Below are 10,957 nucleotides of genomic sequence, written 5' to 3'. Positions count from 1 at the left end.
ACGTCTAGTATGCATAAGTACTTTCCTCTCGCTTCTTGGTAATTGTGTAAATGTAGTTGGCTGTATAATTAGTTAGAGTTAGTTTATCGAAGGCTGTAAGGAATATAAATGTAATAAACTCCATGTGTGTGTTGGATCCCTTCAGACAAAATCTTAAAAAAAGAGAAATTAGAAAAAAAAGAGAATTTTACCTACCAACCATAGTTTTTTGCAGAACTGAATCGGAAACAACATTTTTCCTAGGCCAAGTCAAAACAGCGTATCCTGCCTATATCATACATGGTGTCGAGACAGAACAACCACTGGGAGTGTGTGCGCACGTGTAATATGCTGTGTTCATTTCACACTATGTGATTGCCTATAGGATATGGTGCCAAGTTCAATTGTACCATTTCATAACACTTTCTGAAGTCGAAGTGCAAGATCGGAACGGCAAAATTCTACCTATTCTACCTATAGGCGGACTGTTTATATCACCTAAACCTCCTAACACTCCCAAAGAAATCCAGCGGATCCTATTTGACGAGTTTTACGAGTCTCTGCAAAGGTAAAATAAGATAAGGCCACAGCAAGTAAATTTTATGGATGACATCCTCCACCGACTCTAAATCTAATGCGACAGGGCGAAAAAAACAAGGCAGGCCAAGAAAACAAGACTTCTATATTTTTCAAATTTTGACATCATTATAACCTCTTTAAACAAGAAATGATAACTACATTGTGCTGAGTTTGCTGCCAACTATTACAACATCCATTTGTCTCTGAAACAACTTTGCAAAATGAAGTTTTCAATCATTGTACAAATGGTTTTGATTCAGTGGGAACATCACATGTACACAGCCAACATCACATATAAAAGGAATAAAAGGAATGAAATATATCTGATTCACTGCATCGAAGTAAAAGACAAAACATTAAATCACAACCTTGCCTTGTCTCCTCTCTTCATATTTATCTGTCATCCACGTTCCGACAGACATAAACATAACAGACATCTTTGCTCAATTTCGGCCATGTAGACCACTGTCAGAGGGCAACAAAATTTCTTGTTCTTATTTTTTCCCAAATCAGGCGAAAATTAATGCGCGTGCTGATGTTATCCATACAATTTACGTGCTGTGGTCTAATCCTTCCAATCCTATTTTAGAGTTATACGAGTCTCTGCGAAAGTAAAATAAGATAATAGTTATTAGAACGTGAAGAGTTGATCCACCGCTATTAGCTGAGATATACGTTATAGCTTAAAGATTGACAGGTACAAATAATGCTGGTTTTATCATATGAATCGCTTACAGAATCTGTAGACTTCTAATAATCTTCTGTGATATCAAATATGTCAAGTCAAAATGAGCTTCAGTATAGCAGTTCCATCTATCTACTGATCCCATCAAAGCAGCAAGTCGTTCAGCCCAAGTAATCTTCAGCAAATGTAATTTCCAACGGTCTAGTATTTTAAATGAAGCGGGAGTTAAACGGATTACGTTGAACTGCAGTAAATGTCAGTTACGCCTCTTGTAAACCTTTGAAAGGGTTGTATGATATTGCCTTCGAAATAGAAGGGGGGATTGAAAATGGTATCTTGGGGGGATTAACTAAAATTGAGTGCATGTTGGGACAACAAGGTAGTTATATAACTTTGTTTCAGCGTATTTCTTATCTCTTTGGTCCAAACTTGCTGATGACAACTTCGAATAAACTGCCACAACTAGCGAAATTAGCGAAATAGTTACTGCTTATACCAGAACATAGCCTAGTACCCAGATCTAAGCTGAATATTTAGCCATTTCTGATAAGCTAGGTAGTAACTTTCTTCAGATATGTAGGGCCATGGAATATACATGGAGTAGGGTTGATTCAACCTATTTTGTAAAGAAATTACTAGTTACTTCTTGTCCTAAGGCCACGGCAAGTAATTTTTATATGGATGACATCAGCGCGCGCATTAATATTCACCTGATTTTGAAAAAAAAATTGTTGCCTTCTGGAAGTGGTCGACATGCAGAAAATGGGCAAAAATGTCTGTTGCCATGCCAGAAAGTGGATGGCAGATATCTATGTTGTACAAATATTGCATCATCATTTCAGTATGATACATCTAGTCTGGCTATATCTCAAGCATACGTACATCCGGTCAAAAACTTTTCTCTCTTAAAAGTCTTCTCCAAGATCACGTGTATGACCACATTAGACCCTATCATAGCACTGGAAAAATGTCGCCTGAGCAGTTTAGGTACTCAGCAAATGCGATTTCAACGGGTTGTGTGCGCAATTTGCAACGGTTGGGAATTTCAAATGGCATACTGGAAAACCAGATCGCCCTTCTAAACTGCTCTAAATGTCAATTATCGGAAGACGTCATTTGGTTTGAATAAATTTTTATTATAAAATGAGAGAACATTTGCGGTCACAACAAGGAGATTCAAGGACAGTGTACACAAACTTTGCATGGTTGTTAATTGGTTTATTGAACATTCACACAAACTTACCTTGGCAGTCAACTTACTGTTTTATCACAAGACATGATGACGGCGCACTCAAGTTTTTTTCAACTTATTTTTATGCCGCCACCAACGTAGAGGACAAACGCATAAATGGACAATAGACAAACTCATTTGCACCTGAGTCAAGTGGGGAAGTCGTGTTAAGTGCCTTTCCAAGGGCACAAGATCGGTGGCATGGCAGGATTCGAACTCGGGACCTTTTGGTTCTGATTCGAACGCGCTGTCGTTACGCCACACAAAAAAATCAATCAAATAAGCAAAAATCCAGTAACATATTATAACCCGTCAAAAGTTAAAAGAGCATCGTGTTTTAAAACAATCATTCAACACACAACTTTTAAAATAAACAAGGCTTGACTGTTGCAGTAGTCAAGACAGAGCGTAGAAACAGATAGCAATATCACATATTTTTCACCAAGTCAAGTACTAGTAATAGTAGTAGTAGCATTTCAAATGTTTACTATATATACATTTTCTGCACAATTGAAATTAGCTTCATGCGAAAGCAAGAATTCGAACGTTTGAACAAATTGAGCAAATGGCTCAACACACACAGTATGGTGTGCCGAAAAGTAGACTCTTCATTTTCATTTCTTTACATTTTCTTTTTTTTTCCTTTGGAAGTGATTTTGGCATTCTACAACATCAGTATCGTTTTTCAGTTATAGTTATTTTTGCAATACATTTACTCTTTCTGCAGCTGCTTTGTACGATGTACAGTATGGCCAAGAACTTTTCTTGGAAACGCCTACGACGAAAAAATCTCCAAGTACGTAGTTCGTCATGAGTTATCTCTTAAGAACACCTGAGCCTGACTTCCGCCCACCTTACCCTTCCCACGTCTCTCTTTGTCTTAAGTGGTGAGCTACGCTGTCTGAAGACGTCTTTCAGTGGGAACATTGAAGATCCACCTCTGCACTAATCAGTTTGTAGAACAAGATCCAAGAAGAGCGATGCCAGTGGCTACTTAAGTTTCCACTGTCATTCAGAGTACAGTACCGAAATCTAATTAGCAGTGACTCGCATACAAATCAACGCACCACTGAGGCCATGTTGATTTGATTATGTGGATGATATCCGCGCGCATGAATTTTCCCCCCAAAAAAGTGTTCGACCCTACTGTAAATCATACAAAGTAGCTGCAAAATGAGCAAATATATGCCGTAAATTGAAAAAGCTAAGAAATGTTGGAAAACGATACTTATGTCGCAGAATACCAAACTCCATTCCAAAGGACAAGAAGAAAATGTGAAGGAATGAAAATGAAGAGTCTATAACAGCATTATTCACCATGCCAATAACATATTACTTACTTTGTGTGTTAAGTCATTTTTTCAACATTTATGACCACCTAGATTTCATAATGAAGGCGACTTTAGGGTTCCCAGAGGATGCCATCCATATAATCAGAGGATGTCATCCTTATAATCAAGTGAACATGGCCTTATACGCAAGGGCTCCCTCTTGTAGGCAAACTTAAAATTAATTCTCTCAAAGAAATCTAGACATTACTTCAAAAGTCGTCGTACTGGTACCGGACGTCATCCATGCAATTTAACGGCGGTGATTTCCGACACAAAATGCTGTTCAGCGTATCAAATGGAGTGTAACGAATTGGGTTTCTCATCTAACTACATTGAATGTCAGGTAATCTCTCGTAAAAGCCGTCTGATCGGCATAGCTTTCAAATATCACTGAGCAAAGACGCTTACTGGTTTAAACTTGAACTGTGTGACTTCTATTGTGCTTACAATAGAAAACGCCACTCACTGTTTGAGACGCTACGTAGCCAACAAAAATTAGAACTTTGTCAAAAAAAGTCCAGTTCCACGCCATACGGAGCGTAGGGGCGATGCCCAACTCCATTTCTGTAGCCCTTGGCTGGGCCGCACAGTTTTCCGCAAGCACTACAGTAGGGGGCTAGTCCGCTGGTAGTGTTGTGTGTTTGACCTTTCCATACTCTTTCTCGTAGATGCTAAGCAGAGAAAGCAGTATGTACTGTACTACCATTTTAAAGTCTTTGGTATGACCCGGCCGGGGTTTGAACTCACGACCTCCTGGTTACAAAATGAGCACTCTTCCCGAGTGAGCTGTATATTGCACCGGTTCTCCAAAGATGCTGCAAAACGCGCTGTATGAGTTATCAAGGCAGACAAGGTCCAGTTATTTCCACTCTTCTCCATCCGTGAAACGTCTCGAGTGGAGACTAGATAACAGCCCGAGTAACGCCTCTTCATATGATTGATGACTTCTTGCCGTAACACAGCGTTGCCAAGAGTTGTCGGATTGGAAGAGTAATGACTTTGGAAGACGGATTCATCTTGTTACATCACGGTTCAACGCCTGAACATCGATCCACCTGGCGTCATTTTTCCTGCTCATCCACTAGAGAACGTGCTTCACATCTGATCTTAATCTAGTCAACAAGAAAGTTACTGAGATATCTGTATCGGTATAGTCGGTATAACCTGGGTATAACCGCCCTTCGGCGTGTAACACACCAGCTTCGCAGGCACACGGCAGCGGCAGCTGGCTATATTACACAAAATTGCTACACCCAATCTTTGCACATTAAATTGCTAGCTTTCTAGTGATGATGCCCCAACTGTGCTTGGTGGCAACGACTTCCACTCAACGATAGTTTTTTTCGAGCACCTCAATTAGGCCATGTTGATTTGATTATATGGATGACATCCGCGCGCGCATGAATTTTCGGCCGTTTACCAAAAAAAAAAGTTTTCAACCATACTGTAAATCGTACAAAACAGTTGCAAAATGAGCAAAAATATACCGTAAGTTACAAAAAAACCATACCAATGTCGTAGAATGCCAAAATCAAACGAAAAAAGACGAAATTATAAAGAAATGAACTTGAAGACTAGATTATTCGCCAAACCATATTCTGTCCCATTTGCTCAACCCTCATGACCACGTAGATTTCATAATGAAAACAACTTTTTTTTTTGGCAAAACTTTTTTTTTATTCGCACGCGCGCATCAATTTTGGGGTTCCCGGAGGATGTCATCCATATAATCAAATCAACATGGCCTTACTGGTTGATAACTTGGTTGATATTTGAAGGCATGGCTGATTTTCGTTCTTTTCTGGGCTGGTATTAGATACTTGGAACGTCCACCAGTTTATAACTTATTTTGTACATGTACCAGAGATGTAGCATTGATAGAATACAGGGCGTGAACACCGTCCGATGAGTAACTTAAAGATAAGTGCTGCGAGTCTGGAGGAGTTTCAACTCCTAAGCAGCAGTCGTGTAGCTCAAGGACGCTGTAATGAGAGGCACTCTGCCTGGCCAAAGGATTAGTATTAGCCGGTAGCAACGCCGTTTTACCTAATTGAAACTGCCCCGGGCTTTGCAATCAACGGGGAAAGATAACACCACCGGCTGGCCGCACTTTGAAAACCTGGTGCCGGGGATTCAGTCCACGATGGAGCGGGTCGTTAGTAGGAATCTTGTGCTGTGTTCGAAGTTAGATTTACCGATGGGATCTGACAACCCTACACGATAATTGTAACCACTTGCTGACTTGTACGCACTTGTAAACATCGTTTACCCATATAAGGGAATGTTTGCGGTGGAATGGCAACCTGTTTATGGCGCTCTAAATCCCACCGGCTTCTCAATATTGCCTCTTGGAGACTATTACATAGATCTTTACAAATTGAGTCATTCAATCTTCCTGTTTATGATGTAGTGTTATAGTCAACGTTGATGGTGTGATGTGCTCTGGGTCATGCTTAGCTCCCTGCAACATATATACACTGATACGCAAAAAAAACATACGCAAATAAGTGAAGACAATTTTTCCAAACAAAAGTTAGACAAGTCAAGGCAAGGATGATGCAAAGTAGTCAAGAAGCTCCTGTTGTTTCAGAATCCGTATTATCTGTTCTTGGGGCTAGGAGCGCCGGCCAAATATTAAGTGCCTGAAAGTTCAAACAATCAATAGTTCGTGCCTATAAACCTACATTTCTCCTGCAGTCTATTAGTGTCACTGACGAAAGGTAGTGGATGCTACCTGAAACGTCTGACCGTTTCCAAAATCATATCCAGTTGCTTGATGAGTAACTGTTTTGGGGGTATTTTATTACCTGGATGTCTAACCCTCACCGACATATATACACTGACTCTCCTGTTCAACGAAAATGCATCTGCACAAATCTTTTGTTTGTTGTAGCCTCTATCAGGCTTCGGAAAGCGGCTGCAAAGTGTAGAAATTGGAGTTGGTCCTCTCTAGGGAGCAAACTGTTCTCTAAGCGCGGACCATCACATACATCGTGTCCTCATCTGAACCCCAACAGCTTGCGTCAAAATGTAGCCTTCACTACTTAATCACGCCTCACATCTAAATACGGTTTTGGAACGTTGTCTTCGCTAGCGGCAGTCTACGCCCGATACATCTAATCTCATGGACACCTACCGGGCAGAACCTTCATCAGAAACCACACGGTTTATATTTGACAGTGATGATTGCTTTTCGCGGACGAGAAAACAAATTGATAGCAAAAAAAGGATGAAGGACAGTCGACCTGAAGACTACTCTTGTGCTAGTAGTGTGGTACTCGTATCAAAACAGGATATTTTAAAAGGAAAGTATAGGTTCATGTGCAGTTGTTTTGTTCAGTAATATGTCCTTTGCCTTCTTTTTATTTTATTTATTTTTATATATTCATCTTGCTAACGTTAGATTTGGTAGTACTTTTGATCCAAAACAAGAGATAATTCTCACCTCTCGCCTGTCTAATACATTTCTCCAAGAAATGTATTAGACAGACGTAAGTAATAAAACACTGCCTAGAGAGTTTGGACATGTAGGCGGAATAATTTTGCGTTGAGTGTTGGTGAATCTATCCAACATTTTAGGGAGGGGGCGTAACTGAGAACAGGTCAAGAAAAGTTAATCATACCTCTGGATTTAGAATCATGCTATTGCACGTATTAAATATGGATGATAAGTACTTTCTGTCATGAAAGTGTGTTTACGTTGGTATTTACATGTTTGAAGTTAAAAGAAAGAGAAAGAGAAAATGTTCTCATCTAGAGCTTTCGACCAGTCACTCTGGTCTTCTTAAATAGACTGAATAGAAGCATAAGTACATGTATTTGCAGACAGTAGTTGTCTGTCTACTATTACTGTATTGTGCCGAATAGTATCTTTGACTCTGGAAAAGCAATTAGCCTTCGGGCATGATTTTGCAAATAAAGACTTTAAAGGTCTTGGTAAACGATGTTAGATTCGGTCGTTTTATTTTTCCGCACTGTTGTAGAATTTCCCATGTAAATTCTCGATGGTCAAAACTGAAACTAAGCGTATTCCTCCATCTGTTTATTATCAGGTGACGGTCCAGGCCACGTGTTTGACGCTAGCGGCGATCAGTGTTGACCGGTACTGCGCTATTGTCCACCCCATCTCGTCCATCCCTTACCGCAGTCCGGCCATAGCGATGACCATCAGTGGCTGTATCTGGATCAGTGAGTACACATATATCATAAACAAATCTTTGTTTTATTCACATAGATGTGTGAGCATTGAACAGAAATGGTCTTGTAAGGACACTTTGCTCATGAATAAACTCAAGTAGTCACTTAGTCTAAGTGACTACTTAGTCTAAGTGACTACTTAGTCTAAGTGACTACTTAGTCTAAGTGACTACTTAGTCTAAGTGACTACTTAGTCTAAGTGACTACTTAGTCTAAGTGACTACTTAGTCTAAGTGACTACTTAGTCTAAGTGACTACTTAGTCTAAGTGACTACGCTCAAGATATGCACAACTTATGTTCTTGCCAGCTCTTGTACATTATTGAAAGAAAAATAAGTAGACATATAACAATTGAAAATAGATTTTATTTTGGATTTTCTTTAGGTTTCATGTGGGATTTTCTTTAGATTTCATGTTTCCTTTTCTTGTAGGCTCCTTCCTTCTGTCCTTGCCGATTGCCATCTCCGCACGGCTTGAGACGACCAAGTGGATGGGGAACCAGATCCTCTGTCGTGAGGACTGGACCCTTCACGAAGAGAAGGTCTACAACGTCTACATCGTGGTCAACAGTTACATCATCCCCCTGCTGGTCAGCGCGACCTTCTACGGGCTGATCGTGCGGAGCCTGCGGGCCAGGGTCATCGACTACGACGGGCAGAACAACGAGGGGGAGCAGCACGCCCTGCGGCGGCAGAAGAGAGTCACCCGGATGGTCGCCGTGGTCGTCCTGCTCTTCGCTCTCTGCTGGCTCCCTATCCACGTCCTGAACATGTCCGCAGTGTTCGATCAGAACTTCCCGCTTACTTACACCACGTTGTGTATCAAGATGTTCGCCCACTGCCTCAGCTACGCCAACTCCGCAGCCAACCCTTTCGTCTACGGCTTCATGGGCGAACACTTTCGGCAGAACTTCAAAAAGGCCTTCCCGAGATGTTTCATGTTGAACCGGGTGGGCGCGGTGGCCCCGAATGTCGCCCAGTTGGCAACGATCGAACAGCAGCTGGGGGACCAGGCCGGGGCCAGTATTCCTGCGGAGACTGAAGAGTCAGACCGCCGACACAAACATTTCCTGCAGCCGGCACATCTAAACCTTCCGGTTGTAGAAACTTGACTCCAATAGCAATGACTTCATAGCCACCTACCATAATCCTTTGCGTCCAAACGGACATGCGCAATGCACTGTTCCTGACCACCAGTCGTGGGCCGCCATCTTTGAATTGACCTCTAAAAATTTACAGTATCGGTAAATGAGAACCACAAAGAACTTTTGGGTGGAACAAATACCATTCACCACATATGAGAACTTTGTAAAAGATTAGTTGATTGGTTTGTTGTGTATCATTTCAAGAAGACCAAGACAAAACCCTACAAGGGACCAACATACAAATACCTGTACCAAACTTAGCACTAAAACTTCTATATTTAAAAGGCTCTGATCATGATGGAAGATTGAATAGCTTATGCAGAACAATATAAAGTTATCATGTATATATTTGTATATATCTATATATTGTTATATATGTATATGGTAAGTTAACTATTTTTGTGAAGATTGGTAAAATCTCTATCAGCGTGAAATGATTGTAGAGTAAAATCATCATATATGGACTAAATGATATATTTGAATGTTGAAATTAACTAGTTTAATCTTCAAATACGTACTAGTGGAATGCTGAGATGTCGTGGTTTCTAGTGTTGTGACCTGTGCCAAAGTTCACGTCATGATAGTACTCGGTAATATGATAATTTAGATCCAATAGCAGACAGAAAAGTGTGTATATTGTGTCGGTATTAGTGCTAACCAAGTAACATATACGGAGGTGTTTTCCAATATCAAATCATATCCCAATAGATTTTAAAACCTTGATAACACTATGAATGATATCCCGATGCGGCAAGTCAAAATTTAGTCAACTCATGGACAATATCAACCATTACAAAAAATGCAAAAAAATGCTGCGTATATCTATATAGAGATATACTAGTAGATACATACATATCTCTGTGTAGTATCTGTATGTGGTAGAGACATGGAAGACGATACAAATTATGCAGATGATATGTTGATACCTTTCATAACCTCTGTGGAGGTATTGTTGTGCCCGTGTATCTGCTTGTGTGTCTGTAGGTATTTGAATGCAGTAAAGTGACAGGAAGTGAGGGGATAGTGTAACCGCAGACTGACAGGAAGGTCGAATTGGTGGTCCAAATAGTCTCTCCCCAGACTGAGAATAGTACACAGGTTACGTCATTTCCTGTCTATGATACCCTGCTGTGTTCACTGTTTGTTGCCTTATATGGAGTCCAGTGGGAAGAATCATATAATCAGAATCAGCGAGAAATTCACAATAATGAATAAAACAAGAAATCTGAACTGAATGTGAAATGTGAAATCTTTGATAAGTAATCAATGGTGAATGAAATATTTCGATAAAATTGAATGAATGAACTTTATTACTCAACAATTGTACATGGTACGAGTATGCATTTCAAACGCTTTATGAAAGTATGAAAGGAAGCTAAGAAATGGTAGTAAATGTAAAAATTAGACAGATTAGCACATTTAAAATCCCTTTTTCTTTTTGCTTTGCCGCCCTGAAATTGCATTTGACGCCTTTAAATCTTTGTCGGTTTTGATATCTTGTCTCCCAAACCCCGTAGATTGGTTACACTTACAGAATACTGATGGTTTCAAGCATCCTTTGTACTTCAAAACCCCCAAAGACAGATTTCCACTTCATACCTCACGGGTTCAAACTAGCAATCCATTTCTAATCGCTTCGGTACGCCGTTACCTCAGGGATCAATTACCTTGGCTTGTAACAGATGATGCTCACATTCCCTCCAATTTGTTTACGTACGCACAGATTTATCTGATTGGTTGTAATTGTGATCTAGTTATGACAGCTTCCCTGATATTACGAGCGATCGCTACATGACGTCACGGCCAGTTAG

At 40.3% G+C, this 10,957-nt stretch overlaps 1 protein-coding gene across 1 annotated transcript in view; it reads left to right on the top strand.

Moving 5' to 3' along the window:
- LOC109478793 (G-protein coupled receptor 54-like) overlaps positions 1–9,180 on the top strand; it is a 20,731-nt gene extending 11,551 nt beyond the window's left edge. Inside the window, exons 3-4 of the mRNA XM_019780591.1 lie at positions 7,858–7,993; positions 8,434–9,180. Of these exons, the coding sequence (XP_019636150.1) occupies positions 7,858–7,993; positions 8,434–9,113 (816 nt within the window). The 3' untranslated portion in view covers positions 9,114–9,180. The remainder of the gene's footprint in view (positions 1–7,857; positions 7,994–8,433) is intronic.
- Positions 9,181–10,957: the final 1,777 nt, after the last annotated feature.

The sequence above is a fragment of the Branchiostoma belcheri genome, unplaced genomic scaffold, assembly GCF_001625305.1.
Source record: "Branchiostoma belcheri isolate BF01 breed outbred unplaced genomic scaffold, Haploidv18h27 scaffold45, whole genome shotgun sequence".
Lineage (NCBI taxonomy): Eukaryota > Metazoa > Chordata > Leptocardii > Amphioxiformes > Branchiostomatidae > Branchiostoma > Branchiostoma belcheri.
This window is presented reverse-complemented; position numbering and strand designations above follow the sequence as displayed.